This window comes from Lolium perenne, chromosome 7 (assembly GCF_019359855.2).
Source record: "Lolium perenne isolate Kyuss_39 chromosome 7, Kyuss_2.0, whole genome shotgun sequence".
Taxonomy (NCBI): Eukaryota; Viridiplantae; Streptophyta; class Magnoliopsida; order Poales; family Poaceae; genus Lolium; species Lolium perenne.
The window spans coordinates 192889199-192908892 of NC_067250.2; the positions used below are offsets into that span (position 1 = coordinate 192889199).

Below are 19694 nucleotides of genomic sequence, written 5' to 3' on the forward strand. Positions count from 1 at the left end.
ACACGGTTAATTACGTGAAATCGTGTGCGATAGGCTAATCCCTCACACACGGTGTGCTCCTTTATCGACCGTCAACAGACAGAAATATCAAAAATATTGTTGTTAATTTATATGTATGTATTTGACAGAGATATCACATGTTTGTCTTAACCAGCCGTTCGGTTTTTGCCAGCATTGCTGATGTTTGATATATGCAGCAAGCAAAGCCCAGCTGTCCCTAATAGCCCATAACTCAACATTGCATTCACGACAAAGTAGCAAACTTATTTAAATTTGATTATACATTTCATAATCATACAGCACATATACACATATATTTCGACATAAATTAACTCCTATCTATAGAAACATGAGTTCTACAGAAAACCTAAAATAATGGATCAATTGGAGCTTATTTGTAAAAGTCACCACCCTGGTATGACAGATCCAACTTGGTTCAACGAATAGAAACAAGAATTTCAATAGTTTTTGGTTACACTATTTTGAGATTTGGAGATCTATGAAAACACAAGCCTTAACTAATAGGGTGATCAACTTAAAGTGAAAGTGAACTCATGCTATGAACGCACATATTTACCGGAAAGGTGACTCCCACTAAAAAAATATGTCGCTTCTTTAAGACATATATATGTTAAACCTAAGGTTTAAACTCTAGTGGGCTGAGGGAATTCAACATTAAGTTGGTTCTCTCCTTTTTATCTATTTGACAAGTACACTCTTTGTAAATAACATTTTTTTCATCTAATCAAATCGTAGAACGTCTTCCTCTTACAATAAAAGAATTAAAGTGATCAAATTAATGAATGGACCAGGTCATTGCCTAGGCCGCCACCACACCAAATCTGTTTTCTGGGCACGGAATATCTCATGAGAAATCTGCCCTTTTTTCTCTCACGTGAAGCACTTCGAGCATCGTGAATTCCAACGGCCAGAAAATGAAGCCAAAACGAAACACCTTACTAATTGGACAGGTCAGTTAACTCACTTTAGCATTAGCTTCCTAGAAACAACCGTAGCTGCTACCTAGGAGTGCATCTTTAAAGTAAAGAAAAAAAGTGTGCCTTCACATACTAGCAAACAGAACGTGAAAAGTTGATGCAAAATAACTTCATCAGCAAGTTCTAGCAAACACTGACCATTTCCATCCATCGTTGGATTATACTTGACTTCTTCCTTCTGCTTCTTGTATGGACACACCCACACTGCTTGCTGCAGCTATATAAGTCCACCCTCTCTGCATCTTCAAAGCATCAGCCACCCACAAACACACAACAAGCAACACAGGAGAAACACAACCAAAAAGCCTATAAAGAAATGGCATTCTCTTCTTCCTTCCTTGTCCTCACTGCTCTTCTCGCATTGGTCCCATGGCAGGGCATAGCCTCCGACCCTAGCCCACTCCAAGACTTTTGTGTCGCCGACAAGAAGTCTCCAGGTATTATTTACTTCGTGACTTATTTTCAAGTTATTACCAAATATACATGTTGTGTCTCTTGATATTATGATTGTGGAAATAACAATCAAACACCCATACTTACATCTTAAATTTGTTGCGCACACAGTGTTTGTCAACGGGTTTGTTTGCAAGAACCCGAAGGATGTTAACGCTGATGATTTCTTCAAGGAAGCTAACCTTGACAAGCCTAGGGTGACCAACAAGGTTGGATCCAACGTCACCTTAATCAATGTCATGCAGATTGCTGGCCTCAACACCCTCGGCATCTCACTAGCACGCATAGACTATGCGCCCTTAGGTCAGAACCCACCACACACGCACCCTCGGGCCACCGAGATCCTCACAGTCCTTGAGGGTACATTGTATGTCGGCTTCGTCACGTCGAATCCAGAGAACAAATTCCTCTCCAAGGTGCTTAACAAAGGAGATGTGTTTGTGTTTCCCGTGGGGCTCATCCACTTTCAGTTCAACCCCAACCCTCACAAACCAGCTGTTGCAATTGCTGCCCTTAGTAGCCAGAACCCAGGAGCTATCACCATTGCCAATGCAGTATTTGGATCAAAGCCACCAATCTCAGATGATGTTCTTGCCAAGGCATTTCAGGTGGAGAAGAAGACAATTGACTGGCTTCAGGCTCAGTTCTGGGAGAACAACCACTACTAAGTCAGACTTTGGTTAACCTCTATGGAAGATCTATGTTTGATGTGTGCCAAGAGCTTGCTTTAGTTTCTGGCAGTATGTGCATCTCAAGGTTTAAATAAATGACACATATGTCATGGTACTACATGTGCCCGTGAGTATGAATGTACTTTGAGCTTTCAAATAATTAAAAGTGTTCCTTTGTTTGTGACTCGGAGCATATGCTACTTTCATGTGTCTTTTTCTCGCGAAAATAAATCAAAACTGGGGACTTTGTTGCCCTAGTTCCACAGCAAAAGTATCTTCATTAGTAATTAAGTATAGTATGAGATCGACGGTTGTATATTTGATGCAAATGGTACAAATATAGTACTCCCTTTGTTCCATTCTATAGTACCTATAGTTTTTTGGCACGGAAATTAGCGCAAGAGTATTTTTTACACAAGACCCCTAGCTAAACGCACTAGTGGAAAACAGGCCTTTTGATCCGGGTGGTTAGGGCCTTTTGTCGCGGGCGGCCAGCCGCGACAAGCAAGGCGCGATAAAAGGGAGGCCTTTTATCCCGGGTCGCTTACGACCCGCGACATAAGGTCCACCACGTGGCAGCCGCGGGGCGCGCAGGGCACAGGCCCTTTTGTCGCGGGCGGTATTACCACCCGCGACAAAAGACCCTCTACGTGGCGCGCGCACAACGCTTCTGCTTTAGGGTTTGAGGGGTGCAGCACCCCTCCCCCCCGCCACCGACCGCCTGTTATTTCATTTTTTTCATTCGAAAATAAAAGTTGCATATATTTGTACGCTACTAGAAGTTGTACACGTTCATTCATTATATATATATATATAGATCGATCAAACAAATATTGGAAGCAGAAGTCGATTCCCCTTACACATATTCGTAGGTTCCCTACATATATACATGGAGCTCACGATCGACAAACGGTACTAACGACCGTCTATTTGGAGGTAGAGCAACTATTTGGACTAAACAAGCCTTTGTTGTTTATTACTTCTCTAACCAAAAGTCCCGCCAGTTCCTCCGCGATTCCTAGTGCGTGTTCCTTTGGTTGGAGTCTGTCCCGCATGAAGTCGACCTATATACGAAAATGAGATGAGTATGACTATATCAGTCTTGATAACGAAATATTGATGATAATAAATAAAGTTGTGAATGTTATTGCTTACGTCGAATTTATTTTTGTTCTGCTTCTCAGTGGTTAACATGCGAATGGACTCGCAAACGTAGTATCCACATAGATTTGTCCCTTGTGGCTGCTGGGGGCACGGTACAGGAGTAAATGTTAGCTTCTTTGCAAAGGTAATCTCCTTATGAACATTCTTCAAAGCTTGCCAAGCCCTGCCAGGCAAAAGAATGATTGAATGAGTGGATAATTAATTGATATCTCACGAAAGATAAAGCGCGGCGATGAAGGAAATTACACTTGGAGCAACTTCTGCAAGTCCTGGAACCCGTCCAGGCCTCTACTCAGTGGGTCTTTTACTTCAACTATTCCCTTATCAGGTTGAATGTCTAGTAGAATCCAGTGGAAGCTGCACATGTTATGCATATACGTCAGGAATTACACTTAACATCAAGTAAGAAAAATTGAATGTGCATAAAAGATCATTAAGACTCTCACTCGTAGTTGTAAGGAAACAATATTGAATCACAGAAATATTGCTCCCCCAAAAACCTTAGTAGGTTTCCCCCCGTTTCTTCGCGTTTATGCTTCACCGTTTCAACATGTATTTTATCTGGGTCAACAAACCCAACATTGATAATATTATTACTTTTGCATTCACTGATCTTCAGTCTGCATAAGAGAACCCATAAGATATAATGAGTATATATATGCAATGAAAACGAACATGAACTGAATGAAAATGAACTTATATGTAGTTAACAACTTACAAGCAATAGCAACTCATGAGAGATTTGTCGAGGGCTTCTAGATTGAATAACTGCCAGAGTTCATTCATCTCAATATGGATCTCCTCCTTTCGGTAGTAATATTCCCATGGTATACTCGCCACGATGTACATTATGTTCTCCTTGCATGCATCAAGGTACCACTGATGTAAATTCCGCATATGTGTTGGCAGTTTATGCAGCTGCTCTCTGCTGACCAAGTCGGCCCCGTAGACAAATTTAGGAGCTATATCACCAGTGGGTATGTCAGCATCTGCTGCAGACAGCAATTCCTCCACGGTAACTGAACAAGCAGCCGCTAGCCTTGCAGCTTCTTCCATATCGATACCACCATGATGTTCCTGGTACAGCTTGGGAACATTAAGCACTTTGAGTGCTGGGATCGATTGTTTGGGCTGAGCACCGAGGAGGGGAACTTCCTTTCTCTTTTTGCCTTTTGTCGTTTGCTTGGCCTTGAGGGGTGCACTTGTTGAACTTGACCTTTTCTCATCTGCACTTCTAGCTGATGATTTGCTCGTGCCAGCAATGTCCTTCTCCTTAGCCTTTTCATCCTTCTTTTGGTCAATTACCTTCGCAAGAGTGCGTGTATAGTCATCCTTCTTCTCGTGTAACTCATACTGCGATGGTGTGTTCAGAAAACTAGTAGCATATTCTATTTGCTTCTCTGTGTATGGCTCTGGCGCTGGAGGTTTTGGCTTATGAAAAAAATCATAATTGTATTTCTTAACAATGGCATCATTTTCCTCCGGGGTACGATCGTAAGGACGGGGGGGAGGAACCTTTGGTACTTTTGGGAGGGGCGACTTCTTGCGGACAGGACACTTGAAACGCTTCCGGCTGGGTGCATTCCGAGTCTTAGTGGGCGGAGGCGGCGGCGCTGGAGATGGTGATGGACTACCGATGTCGTGGTCGACGTCGTACCCACGGGGTGATGGTGGCGACATGTGATCAGTAGGAGGAGGTGATGGTGGCCTGCGATCACCTGGAGGAGGTGATGGTGACCTGCTGGGACGACTGGTACTAGGTGCTACCTTGCCTGGCAGCCTGATGTTCTTCTTTTCCCAGAGAATGATTTCTCCCAGCACCTCTCTGAGTGTAAGCCCCCCATCACCTCCAGGGATATCGAGCTCCAATGTCTCCCACGACGGGACAACTGAATCCACCCCGACACGAGCATAGCCAGCTGGAATCGGATTGCCATGCCATGTTGCCGGCTCACCTTCAGGTCCAAATGCCGGTAAGACATAGCCGACCGCCACCTTAACAGAAACCTTCCTGAACACCTCATGGAGATCACAAGGTGTTTGCTCCTTGATTCCATCCAAGGGGTCGCCAGGACCGGCATCTATCATCATCCGTGTAGGAGGGGCCTCCGAGTCGGCCACGCTGCTGTCTCGTCGCTGAGATATGTCAGCGGTATTATCTGGCGGGCGCTGTCCTTTTAGTTCATTTATCTCCCGCTGCTGCTGCTGAAGCTCCCGCTGCTGCTGGTCAAGTCGGCGTTGGAACTCGGCCATCCGGTCATTCTGCACCTCCAGCTGGCGCTGTTTAGCTCTCGCTCGGCTTCTATAAGTCTCCGCGTCGGCCGGAAACCCAAGCGACCACGGAACACTAGGGCCGAAGCCTCTTGTTCGTCCTCCCTTCTCAGGATTACCGAGGACAAGCGTCAGCAAGTCTTTCTCTCTATCGGGAGCAAACTTTAGTTTTCCCGCCTTTATATCTGTCGTCACTTCAATCCATTTTTGCCTGGGTACCCTAACCCTGGTGTCACTTTCAACAATGTTCCCTGTCTTCATGTCATACTCACAGCCATGCGCGAGGAACCAATTTCGAGCCCTAGTGTCCCATCCTTCTCGCGTGGGTTCTGGAGTGATCCCGTTCAGCTCCATCTCAGCCTCTTGTGCATCCCACTTAGGCATGGCTCTTCCGTAGCCCCCTCGCCCCGTATGATGGTGATATTTCTTCTCGCTTACATTCTTCTTGTTTTTCGTTGACAGGTTCACAGCCTCCTCTGATTCTTTGTACCTCACAAATTCTTCCCAGTTATGCTCCTGCTTCGCTAGGTAGTTCTCGAATAATGGAGGCTTCTTGTCTTTCTTATAATTTTTCCATAACCGGTTCTTATACGCCCGGAAAAGTTCCCCCATCTTCTTAAGAGCCCATTTCTTCACTAGCGCCCGCTGCTTAGCATTCTCAGACTCCGATCCCAAATCTGGCAAAGTGAAATGTGCCATGAGGTCTCTGAAAAGTGTGTCTTTGTACCTATCGGCAACCTGATTTTCGGACACATTCTTGGTCTTGTTCCATTCTCTGACAGTGATCGGGATACGATCTCTAACCACAACTCCGCACTGATTTTTGAACTTCACTCCGACATTCTCGGGTACCACCGGTTGGCCTTCCGGTGATATAGCTTCAATTGTGAAGTGGTCTTTTTTGGTCAACTTCTTTGCCGGGCCTCGTTTCTCTATCTTATCTTCGGAGGCCTAAGAGAATACATATATATAGAATTGCATTAATGCCTCTATACTAATGTCTCAATACATATGTACATATAGAATTCCATTAATACCTCGTCATGATCGGAGCCGTCGGCTTCTCCGTCACCGGAGCCGTCGTCGGCTTCTCCGTCACCGGAGCCGTCGGCTTCTCCATGACCGGAGCCGTCGGCTTCTCCATGACCGGAGCCGCGGGCTTCTCCATCACCGGAGCCGCGGTCTTCTCGGTCGGCTTCTGTACCATCGCGGATTATGTCCGCGAACATGTCTTCCTGTTCCAAGTCCCGTTCGAATGGATCCATTGTTTCTGCAAAAGAATTAAATCGATAAGTACATGTTCTAACCCTAACCCTAATCAAACACAAACCAAACCCCTAACCCTAATCAAACACAAACCAAACCCTAACCCTAATCAAACACAAACCAAACCCTAACCCTAATCGGCGACACGTGTTTGCGAGAGGGAGAGGGTGTTGGCGACGCGTGTTTGCGAGAGGGAGAGGGTGTCGGCGACGCGTGTTTGCGAGAGGGAGATGGTGTCGACGACGCGTGTTTGCGAGAGGGAGAGTGTGTCGGCGACGCGTGTTTGCCAGAGAGAGGGAGAGGGTGTCGGCGACGCGTGTTTGCGAGAGGGAGATGGTGTCGGCGACGCGTGTTTGCGAGAGGGAGAGTGTGTCGGCGACGCGTGTTTGCGAGAGAGAGAGAGGGTGTCGGCGACGCTAGTTTGCGAGAGAGAGAGGGTGTCGGTTTGCGAGAGAGGGTGTCGGTGTCGGTGGAGAGAGGGTGTCGGTGTCGGCGACGCGTGTTTGCGAGAGAGAGAGAGGGTGTCGGCGACGCTAGTTTGCGAGAGAGAGAGGGTGTCGGTTTGCGATAGAGGGTGTCGGTGTCGGTGGAGAGAGGGTGTCGGTGTCGGTGGAGAGAGGGTGTCGGTGTCGGTAAATACATATACTAAACATTTTTCAACCTAAAACTAATCAATTACATACTAACTAATTACATACTAACTAAACTAACTAATTACATTACATACTAAACTAACTAAACTAACTAATTACATACTAACTAAACTAACTAATTACATACTAACTAAACTAACTAAACTAAACTAATTACATATGAACTAATTACATACTAACTAAACATTATATACTAACTAATTACATACTAACTAAACTAACTAATTACATTACTAACTAATTACATACTAACTAAATTACTAATTACATTACTAACTAATTACATACTAACTAATTAATAACTAATTAACACAATTAAGTAAAAAAAATGAAAAAAAAAATGAAAACCAGGGCGCCCGCGAGCAGGCGCGGCGGCGCTACCTCGGGCGAGGAAGACGGCGGCGGCGGCGGCCCGAGGACGACGACGCGCAGGTGGCGGCCGGCGGCGGCGGCGGCCCGAGGACGCAGGCGGCGGCCGAGGCGCGCGCGGCGCGAGGGGCGCAGGCGGCGGCCGAGGCGTGGCGCGGCGCGAGAGGCGGCAGAGGAACGGCGGCGGCCCGAGAGGAAGAGGCGGGGGCGGCGCAGAGGGCGGCGGCCGGAGGCGAGGAAGACGGCGGCGGCGCGGCCAATTTCGGCAGCCTGGCGGCGCAAAACGGCTAAGTGTTGGCCTCCAGGAGTCGCGGGTGGCGGCTCCGCCCGCGGCTCCGCGCTCTTATACCCACCCCCCTTTTGTCGCGGGTGGGGGCTTGACCCGCGACAAAAGACCCCCTTTGTCGCGGGTCAAGCCCCCACCCGCGACAAAAGGGGGTCTTTGTCGCGGGTCAAGCCCCCACCCGCGACAAAAGGCCTGTGGGGCTGATCCGCGGCACAGCCCATCCAACGGCTCTGGCCGTTTGAATCCAACGGCCTAGAGCCGTTGGATGGGCTGTGCCACGGATCAGCCCATCTAGAGCCTCTTCACCCTTTCTTTTTTGTAATTTAAATTAAAAAAACCATTATTTCAATAACTTTTGAATGGTAACTCAAATACAAATATTTTATATATGAATATTGATCAGAAAAAGGTAATGAACATGAATATGACATCCATATACCTTTTTGCATCTCGCGTCATATGAAACGTTGATAGTAGGGTATGTTTCACCCCTGTGCACCGCCGCCGTGCCACACGTGTCGCGTCCCGTCAACGCCGTCGTGCGACGTGTGGCCACCGCTTCCACGTGCCTCACCCGTCGACGCCGTCGTGCGACGTGTGGCCACCGCTTCCACGTGCCTCACCCGCCGACGCCGTCGTGCGACGTGTGGCCACCGCTTCCACGTGCATCACCCGTCGACGCCGGCGTGCGACGTGTGTAGCCGTGGCTTACACGTGCCATGCCCCGCGTGCGCTATATATAGCGACGAGTGCGGGTGCAACCACACGTCGCCACCGCCTCCTCCGCTCATTCATCTCCGGGAAGCCTCCACGTCGTCGAGGGGCGTCCGGTTTCCGTGGCGTTCGAGTGCGTCCAAGCGGTAGGTTCTACGCCGAGATACGCGCCGGTGGCTTCCGCCTCACCCTCGGCACGTACAACACGCCGGAGCTGGCGGCGCGCGCTTACGACGCGGCGGCGTGGCGTTTTCGGCGGCCACGGCGCGACATGAACTTCCCGGATGTTGAATCGCTAGAGGAGGCAGAGTTCCTCGTGCCACCGCCGTGCCTCGTCGACGACGAGGACCGTCGACGGCACCGCCAGGTGCAGCGCAGGATCGCCATCGCCGAGCACGACGAGCAGTTGATGCGCCAGTGGAGGGCGCAGTTCCCCAACGACGTCGAGAACACCGACGCGTTCTTCGCTATCCTTAGGGCACAACGCAGGTCCAACAGGCGCCACCGTCGGGCCGTCGCCAACTTCGAGCTCGAGAACCCGAATACAACTTGGACCGAAGACGACCCTCGGTGGGATGACATTTGGACGGAGACAACCTCCGACGATGACTGAGACTAGACTAGTAATTTATCTATTTTATTGTAATTTCAATAAAGTCGTTGTCAGTTCTATTAGTTTAAATTTAGTTTATAAAGTCGTTGACGGTTGTTTGTTCAATAAAGTGGTTGACACGAAATTTATTACGACTAAACTGAAATTAAAGTACAGAGCTCAACTGAAAATTAAGATACATGGCCAGATTCGAATGTTGGAGCCATTCAATCATAGTCGTGCCTAGCCCTATAATACTCGCCACTGTAGTCATCATAGTCGCCGACGTCATCGTCGCTAGCATCGGGGTCGCGGTTGTCCAACCTCGGCGGGTGAGCACGCGTGGGCTGGGATTGAGGGTAGCGCAGGCGGGGGCCACGATAGGCCAGGACGCTCTGGAGAGTCCGGCCGCGCCACCACATCCGACGGCCGGCCTCGTTGAAGTTCGAAGGAGGCGGGCCGTACTCCTCGTACCTGGCAACCGCCCTCTCAAGCCGATTGATGAAGAAGTTGTCCCAAGTCGGGCTGTAGTCGGGATGCCACTGGGGATTCCTCCGCTGCTCAGGCGTGAGCTCGAAATAGTAGTGGTTCGTGATGGCCATCTCGCGTGGCACACCAAGAGGGATAGGAGGGACCGGTACGCCTCCGACGCTCAGCAACCAGCCGGTCGGGACGCGGTAGCCGGGCGGGCAGGGGTAGTTCGAGGCGCAAAGCGCCTCCGCCTCCCGGGGTGTTAGACATACGATGGAAGCCATGGGAGAGAGTGATGAGGTTTGCAGATATGAGTCCAAGCCTACATATATATAGTGGAAAAATGGCGGGAATGCGGGAAGAAAATAGGCGGGAACGAAGTGGCGCGCGAAACTTTCATCCCGGGTGGAGGCTCAAACCGCGACAAAAGACTGGGGGAGGCTTATCTAGGAGGGCCTTTTGTCACGGTTGGTGGCTGCAACCGCGACTAAAGCTGTCGGCAGGATAATAAGGATGTGTCGGTAACCTTTTGTCACGGTTGGTGGCTGCAACCGCGACTAAAGCTGTCGGCAGGATAAGGATGTGTCGGTAACCTTTTGTCACGGTTGGTGGCTGCAACCGCGACTAAAGGTGTCGGCAGGATAAGGACGCGTGGGTGGACGCACTGCTCGATGAGATAAAGCATGTAGCGCACGACGGCCTGTCGAAGGAATAAGACAAAGTAGAAGCGGTGCCGTGCCTATAAAAGGAGCATCGATACGCCTTGCCAAGCAGATCAACAAGCCAAGCACAGTTTCATTCCCATGGATGAAGGAAAGGGTTGGGAAATCTCCCGTGGCGCAGCTTCTCGAAGATGTCGTTGGTGCACACGCCCTACGGTATCTTCGGAAGCTGCTCCTCGGAAAAATTTCCATGCAAGCCCGTGAAAGACTCCGTCTCCTCTAACAGTGTTGGGGAAAGGGTTCTCATTATTACATAAATGTAGAGATTGTCTTGGGAACTATATATGAAGAATACATTATTACATCGCCATCTAGTGTTGTGATCTTCTACGCCGTAGCCATGGAGAATCTTCATCATTTAGCAAGATGCTTGGGTCAATTTTCACCGTGAAGGGCGGAATTTCTTTAAACTTATTATAATCTTCGACATGTCTGTCTTGTCATCCACTCCCACGATGTTTCTTTTCCCCGAAAGAACTATGTGGCGCTTTGGCTCCTCGATTGATGTATTCTTTTGTTTATTTCTTTTTCTTGATTTGCTAGACATGTCCTTCACGTAGAAAACTTGAGCCACCTCGCTGGCTAGGACAAAAGGCTCGTCCAGGTACGCAAGATTGTTGGGATCCACTGTTATCATACCGTACTTATCGTCAATATGTATAGCGCTGAGCTTCACCCATTTGCACCGAAACAAAGGGACCTTAAAAGTGGGACCATAGTCAAGTTCCCATATCTCCTCTATGTATCCATAATATGTGGTGGTCTGCCCATTCTCGTCTCTTGCATCGAAGCGGACACCGCTGTTTTGGTTGGTGCTCTTTTTATCTTGGTCGATCGTGTAAAATGTATTCCCATTTATCTCGTACCCTTGGAATGTACATATGTTTGAAGATGGTAACCTGGCCAACAAGTACAGCTGCTCCACCGCAGATGGGTCATTAATGAGATGTCTTTGCAACCAACTGCCGAAGGTATTCATGTGTTGACGTGTAATCAAGGACTCGGGCTGGCCCGGGTTTATTTCTCGTAAAACATTCTTATGTTTCTCGATGTACGGAGCCACCAAGCTGGAATTGTATAGAACTGTGTAGTGTGCTTGATTGAAAGAAATCTTGTCCCTCCACACCGTTGCTTTCCTTCCTAGTGTGCCTTTTCCAGTCAGCCTCCCCTCATACCGAGATTCAGGAACACCAATCGGCTTAAGGTCAGAAGAAAGTCAACACAAAACTCAATGACCTCCTCAGTTCCGTAGCCCTTTGAGATACTTCCTTCCGGCCTAGCTCGGTTATGAACATATTTCTTTAAGACTCCCATGAACCTCTCGAAGGGGAACATATTGTGTAGAAATACAGGACCGAGAATTCTAATCTCTTCAACTAGGTGAACGAGGAGGTGCGTCATAATATTGAAGAAGGATGGTGGGAACAACAACTCGAAGCTGACAAGACATTGGACCACATCTTCCTGTAATCCCGACAAAGTTTCGGATCCATTACCTTCGAGAAATTGCGTTCAGAATGCACATATCTTCACAATGGCTAGTCGAACATTTTCTGGTAGAAGTCCCCTCAATGCAATCGGAAGCAATTGTGTCATAAGCACGTGACAGTCATGGGACTTCAGGTTCTGGAATTTTTTCTCCTTCATATTTACTATCCCCTTTATATTCGACGAGAAACCAGACGGAACCTTGATACTGAATAGGGCTTCAAAAAAGATCTCCTTCTCTTGTTTGGTAAGAGCATAGCTGGCAGGCCCTACAAACTGCCCTGGATGATTGCCGTTTCGTCCTTTATGAAGTTCCTGGTCCTCCCGTGCTTCGTTGTATCTTTTGTCTTTCCATACACGCCCAGAAAACCTAGAATATTCACACAAAGATTCTTGGTCAGGTGCATCACGTCGATTGCAGAGCGGACTTCCAGGACTTTCCAATATTCTAGCTCCCAGAAAATAGATTTCTTCTTCCACATGGGCGCGTGTCCGTCATCGTCTTTCGGAACAGGTCGACTGCCTGGACCCTTTCCAAAGATAACATTTAAATCCTTGACCATGTCAAATATATCAGCACCACTACGGGGGACAGGCTTCGGACGGCGGTCTGCCTCGCCATCGAAATGCTTGCCTTTTTTCCTTAAGGGATGCTTGCGCGGAAGGAAACGACGATTGAACGGGTACACAACTTTTCTGCTTTTTCCCAAATATTTACTTTCAGTCTCATCTAAACAGTGTGTGCATGCATTGTATCCTTTGTTCGTCTGTCCTGAAATGTTACTGAGAGCAGGCCAATCATTGATGGTTACGAATAGCAACGCTCGTAGGTCAAATTCTTGCTCCGTGTGCTCATCCCACACACCACACCTGGTTTGGCCCACAACTCCAAAAGTTCATCGACTAATGGCCTTAGGTACACATCAATGTCGTTGCCCGGTTGCTTTGGGCCTTGGATAAGCACTGGCATCATAATGAACTTCCGCTTCATGCACAACCAAGGAGGAAGGTTGTAGATACATAGAGTCACGGGCCAGTGCCGTGGACCGCAGCTCTGCTCCCCAAAAGGATTCATGCCATCTGTACTTAGACCAAAGTATAAGTTCCTTGCCTCACCTGCAAAATCCGGAAACTCTCTCCCGATGTTTCTCCACTGCCGACCATCAGCGGGGTGCCTCAACATCGCGTCTTTCTTACGTTCTTCCATGTGCCATCGCAACAACTTGGCATGCTCTTTGTTTCTGAACAAACGTTTCAACCGTGGTATTATTGGAGCATACCACATCACCTTCGCAGGAACCCTCTTCCTGGGTGGCTCGCCCTCAACATCACCAGGGTCATCTTTTCTGATCTTATACCGCAATGCACCACATATCGGGCATTTATTCAAATTCTCGTACTTCTCACCGCGGTAGAGGATACAGTCATTAATGCATGCATGTATCTTCTGCACATCTAATCCTAGAGGGCAGACAAGCTTCTTTGCTTCATATGTACTGACGGGCAATTCATTATTTCTTGGAAACAGCTTCTTTAATATTATCATCAATTTCTCAAATCCCGAGTCAGACACACCGACCTCTGCCTTCCATTTCAGCAATTCCAATATGCTACCCAGCTTTCTATGCCCATCTTCACAACCTGGGTACAACAATTTGTGGTGGTCCTCTAACATCTTGTCGAACTGCAACCTCTCCTTATCCGTGTCACAGTCTCTTCTTGCATCAGAAATGGCCCGACGAAGATCATCATCAACAGGATCATCTGATGCCTGTTCTTCACCTCCTTCTTCTTCATTGTCGTCCATTGCGGTATCAAAGCATTCAGAGAACATAGATCGGTACTTCTCATCATTATCTTCTTCCTCATCGCCGTCTTCAATCATAACCCCTTCTTCTCCGTGCTTGGTCCAAACATTATAGCTGGACATGAACCCAAACCGAAGCAGGTGGCTCTTAATATCTCTTGAGCAAGAGTAATCCTTCTCGTTCTTACATTTTAGACATGGACAGCACATAAAACCTTGCTTCGACTTGTTGGCCTCGGCCACAAGCAGGAAAGAATTCACGCCCTCTCTGAAAGCGGGAGCACATCGGTTACCGTACATCCATGGATGACTCATCTGCATCATAAGTACAATTATATATGTATCAGATGCAATCACCTTGCTAAAATTAGTATTGTACGGACTATGCATATATATATAGTTGAGAAAATAGTTGCTAACCTTTTTGGATCAAAAAGAGGAGAAATCTTATCAAATAAAACCAAGTGGCATCCCTCTCACAAGCATTCCATCAAACACCTCTTGTGCACATGTAGAAAAAATGAGCTAGCATACACCTCCACCTTCACCACCAAGGAAAAAATGAGGTGGGGGGGGGGGGGGTGGCTGGCTGCTTCTATATATATAGGGGGGACATTTTGTCGCGGGCCGTATTACGACCCGCGACAAAAGGGCGCTCCTACCCCTTTTGTCGCGGGTCGTAATACGGCCCGCGACAAAAGGCCGCGACAAAAGCCTCCGCGCGCTCCACATGGTTTCGGGGCGACGTGGCCAGGCCATTTGTCGCGGGTGCAGGCGCGCCCGCGACAAAAGGCTCCCACGGAAGCCCTGTTTTCCACTAGTGACGATTTGAGATCAACGTAAAATTTGGGAAATCCATATCTTCCTAACTTACCATGACAAATTTGGGAGCCGAACGGGGAGGGGTTAATTGAAAAAAAAAGCTAAGCTACAACCTTATATTCCGAAACAAATGCCAAAAATCTATAGGCACTATATAAAGGAACGGAGGGAGTATTTGTATTTCATACTCACTCGGTTCTCAGATAAATTGCCTCCTCTTTCTCATTAATTTTCTTCGCTTCTGTTCTCGCATTGGTCCCATCGCAGGGCATAGCCTCCGACCCTAGCCCACACCAAGAATTTTATGTCGTAGACAAGAAGTACCTAGGTATTGTTTACGCTGTGATTTATTTGTCAGGTTATTACAAAATATACATGTTGTCTCTCACAAAAAAATTCTTTCGGAAATAACCATGCAACAACCATACTTATATTTCGAATTTGTAGTTCATGCATTGTTTGTCAATGGGTTTGTTTGCAACTACCCGATGGATATCAACGCTGAAGACTTCTTCAAGGTAGACAACCTTGACAAGCCTAGGATGACTAACATGGTTGGATCCAAAGTCACCTTGATCAATGTCATGAAGATTGCTGGCCTCAACACCTTGGGCATCTCACTAGCACGCATAGACTATGCACCCTTAGGTCAGAACCCACCACACACGCACCTCGCGCCAGCGAGATCCTCACAATCCTTGAGGGTACATTGTATGTTGGCTTCGTCACGTCCAAACCGGAGAACAACTTCCTCTCCAAGGTGCTCAACAAAGGAGATGTGTTTGTGTTCCCCTTGGTGCTCATCCACTTCCAGTTCAACCCCAACCTTCACAAGCATGTTGTTGCAATTGCTGCACTCAGTAGCCTATCCCAGGAGCTATCGCAATTGCCAATGCGGTGTTTGAATGAAGCCACCGATCTCAGATGATGTTTTTGCCAAGGAATTTAAGGTGGAGAAGAAAACAGTAGACTTGTTTAGGCTCAGTTCTAGGACAACAACCACTACTAAGTCGAACTTCGGTTTTTTTTATTTTTAGAAATGGGTATTACCCGGCCTCTGCATCAAATAGATGCACACAGCCCTTTATTAAAACAAATGAACTGTAGCAGTCTTAAAAGTCTTACAAACGCCACATCAACGATCACATAAGGTGCTCACAAAGATAAGCCAACGGAAGAACGATACAAACATAGACGTAAACCACATCCTACACCTATGTATATTGTATCCTATTAGCACGCTGCCAACCACCTTGGCTGAAGATAGCCCGAACGACCGCCATCAGTCGAGTGCATCCAGACTCCATAGGTATACGCTGGTCCTCTGGTTGCAGGTACGACCACATGTGAATCCAATAAGTAGTCGAACTTCGGTCGACCTTCATGGAAGATCTATGTTCATTGCGTGCAGAGAGCTTTCTTTAGTTTTTGTCTATATATGAATCTTAAGCCTCCTTTTCTATTTTTTTTTAAATTTAAGCTATTAATAAATTCCACATATGTGCCTGTGAGTATGAATGCATTTTCACCTTTCGAATAATTAAGAGTGTTGGTATTTGTCCGACTCGCAGCATATGCTACTTTCAAGTGTCTTGCTTCCCGACAATAAATGAAAACTAGGGACTTTGTTGCCCTGGTTCCATCGCAAAATTATCTTCATTATAATTTCAGTATAAGTTTAACATTGACAGCTGTACATATGATGCAAATAGTGCATGTTTGTATATCATACATGTGAAGGGATTACAATATTCACTCTTGATCATGCCAAACTTAAAGTGCAATATGTATTCCTATATTTCATTTATGATGACCTTATTGACATTTCATTATATTTTTTTACTTATGTGTCATCAGTCTCAGATAGATGTTGCGAGTTGATTATTGATAACCTTTTCACTGAGTATCTAATCAAGTATTGTGCCAAAAATCATAATGATTAACTCAAATGGTAAGACGGCTGAATTGCAACTCAAAAATAGAAAAAAAAAACAAGGAATAATCGCTTAATTAGTGACAAGAAGTAGAAATTAGTTCTTGGGCCCTTGATACATCTATCGTACACTATCTCAATGTTTTTTCTATATATGTACACAACTCGTGGAGATATACAGAAACTCATGGAGATATACAAACATAAGATGTTGTTTGAGATGCTTCCTTGTAGCAAACTCTATGCTACATAATATTATTTATTTGAAGGAAACGAGCTCCATGAAAAAATATAGTTTTAACCTATCTATCTATTGAAAGTAATTTTTGAACAAATGAGGTAAGTTAAATGGCCTAAAAAGTTGCTAATGTACAACGTGTACTCGCACTTCCAGAGAATAAATTTTCAAACCATGTTATTGGAATGGATGCAAGCAGCCGCTCATTTGTCCAACAAACCATGCCATTTAGACTCCGTTGGAAATGAAGGAACTCAAAATATAGGAATATGAAAATGCAGGAATTCGAATGTCATATATCATGAATTTCTACATGAACCAAAACCACAAGAAAGTTCCAAAAAGGACATTTGAATGTTACTAAGGAAAAACACAGAAATTATAAACACGGGTTGATGAAAACACGATGGGAGATCTCATGATAGTTTTCCTAAAAAATCCTTTGGAATAGCCTTTTGCATAGGAATCTCAAAGGAATCTTAGATTCCCATTCCTTTGTTCCAAACGTCAGCGTAGGTTTTTCTATAGGAATTCTATCCTCCCAAAGTTCTATGCATTTTCTTTGTTCCAAACGGGACCTTGGTGTATTAATAGACGTAATATTCATACTAGGGGTGTGCTCTATAATGCATACAACTCAGTGCACGTAGCGAAGATGTCACCTAGACAGAAGAAATGAAATGTTTAAGAGACGTACAGTACCAAAGTGGAGGTGCAAGAGTGATCGTAATGTCATCACGTCGATCAGCAAAGTCGTCAAAACGTGCACTCGGTCATAATTTCTTTCGGAGTTGTTAGTTACTTGCGGGAAAGCCATGACATTAATCGGGATGCCGCGCGCATATGCTCACCAAACCAAGATACGCGATTGAGACCGCGTCAGATTAGTTGGTAGTGCCACTGGTGGAAAAAGGGGCTTTGGTCGCGGTTCGCAACTGCCATTAGTCGCGGTTGCGCAACCGCGACCAAAGTAGCGCGACTAAAGGCCCCCCCTTTTAGTCGCGGTTCCTTACGAACCGCGACTAAAGGCCCGTCCACGTGGGCCGCAGGCGAGCGCCAGGGCGGAGGACCTTTAGTCGCGGTTCTTCTGGCCAACCGCGACTAAAGGCCTCCGCAGGGTTTAGGGTTTAGCCCCCCCTCCCCCTAAATCTGGTTTCTTTTTAATTTGTATTGTTTTATTTCTTTTGGGTTTTAATTTTGAAGGAGTTTCACATATTCCACGGTACTACATACATGCATATGAATGTACAATTTCAAACAAATTTGAAATTAGAACCAAAAATAATTCAAGAGGAATATACAATATATATTCAATATCGGATGACCATATACAATATATATTCAATATCGGATGACCATATACAATTTTGAACAAGTTTCCATCCATAATTTAGTGCATATAAAGTTCTACGTCATCGTAATGGTGTTCTCCTCTAGGATCGATGACTTCCCTCGCCAACCATCCAGCTAGTTCCTCTTGAAGTGGTCGGAAGCGAGCTTCTGGACTAAGCGTCTTCCGGAGGTTATTCCTCAGGATGTTGTTCTCACACTTCTGGTCCCGCTCATTGCAGTATCTCCGGATCCTCTCACAAACATAGTATCCACATAGATTGGTCCCCGGTGGCTGAATATCCCCAGTCGTCCGCACTGCCATTTTAAAATGTAGCTCTTTTTTGAATTCACCGACCTTGGTATCTACGAACCGTCTCCAAACCCTATGAGGCAAAGAAAATTAAATGAACAAGAGAGTTATTAATTAGTTACTTGATATTAGGAAATGATGAACGAAATAGGCCGATCGATATAGAGCGCAAATGAATGAAAATAATTACTTTTGCATCATTTTTCTCATGTCGGCCCAAAGCGCCGGATCCATATTCAGAGAGTCGTGGACGAGAACTGAGGAGGTCTGAACTTGAATTACCATAAGAATCCAGTGGAACCTGCGGACACGATACATGCACAGTCATGCATAACTCATCGATTAGCCACATACCATGCATGGAGTAAACAAAAGAGAATGTGCTCAAGACAGAAACACTCACCCAAAATGGTAAGGAAATAGAATATCACTTTTGAGTGTCTGTTTTCTAATAAACCGCCACAGGTCATCCTCCACGTCGGCGGGGTGGTGTTCTAACACATATGAATTAACGATTTGTGGGTCAATGAACCCAACATCATGGATGTTCCTTATTCGCATTTCCCGCTTCTTCATTCTGCATAATAGCGTACACAACAAGATAGTTAGGACAATATATATATATATATATATAGTGCAGGCAATGAACGAGATGGGGTAGAAATTAATAAATCACTTACAGAACGTAGCAACTGATAATAGATTTGTCGAGGTCGCGCAGATTGAACAGCTGGAACAATTCCCTCAGATGAATTTGTACATAGTAATGTTTGAAGTGATGCTCATATCTAACTTCCGCATAGATATAGTCTTTGGCGTTTTTATGTTTTATGTAACCCTTGTACCAATTTAGCAGACCTTTCATTTGTCGAGGTAGATCCTCTTCCTGCGCAGGCTCGACGAGAGGGCCATTCTTCACATATGTAAATACTACGTCCTTCATTGGCGCCTCATCAAGGCCTAACAGTGCACGAAGAGTGATACCTAAGTTGGCCGCTTGTTCTCTGGCACTCGTTACAGTCAATCTATGTGCTGCCACAGCTGCTATGATATCGGGGGCATCCGGACCGACGGCTTGCACTATGAGCGGGGCGATCGATTGTTTACTTTGTTCCCCGAGCTGGGCAACTTCTT

General features: G+C 46.3%; 1 protein-coding gene, 1 long non-coding RNA gene and 1 pseudogene across 2 annotated transcripts; 2 read left to right on the forward strand and 1 right to left on the reverse strand.

Annotated features, from left to right (window-relative positions):
* Positions 1-1239: 1239 nt before the first annotated feature.
* LOC127314640 (germin-like protein 8-11) lies at positions 1240-2306 on the forward strand. The gene is made up of 2 exons (XM_051345144.2): positions 1240-1435; positions 1563-2306. Exons 1-2 carry the CDS (start codon positions 1315-1317, stop codon positions 2117-2119), a joined length of 678 nt encoding a protein of 225 aa, XP_051201104.1. The 5' UTR covers positions 1240-1314; the 3' UTR covers positions 2120-2306.
* A 12648-nt stretch (positions 2307-14954) lies between these two features.
* Positions 14955-15756, forward strand: LOC127315684 (germin-like protein 8-11; annotated as a pseudogene).
* A 2447-nt stretch (positions 15757-18203) lies between these two features.
* LOC127314639 (uncharacterized) lies at positions 18204-19145 on the reverse strand. Its single transcript, XR_011748930.1, has 3 exons — positions 18964-19145; positions 18751-18861; positions 18204-18633 (listed from the first exon to the last, which is right to left on the reverse strand). It is a non-coding gene; the product is annotated as an uncharacterized lncRNA (long non-coding RNA).
* Between the last annotated feature and the right edge of the window lie 549 nt (positions 19146-19694).

Coding starts and splice junctions, on each gene's coding strand:
- LOC127314640 (XM_051345144.2), top strand. CDS start 1,315: ATGGCATTCTCTTCTTCCTTCCTTGTCCTCACTGCTCTTCTCGCATTG. Junction 1,436..1,562: donor CGCCGACAAGAAGTCTCCAG/GTATTATTTACT, acceptor TTGCGCACACAG/TGTTTGTCAACGGGTTTGTT.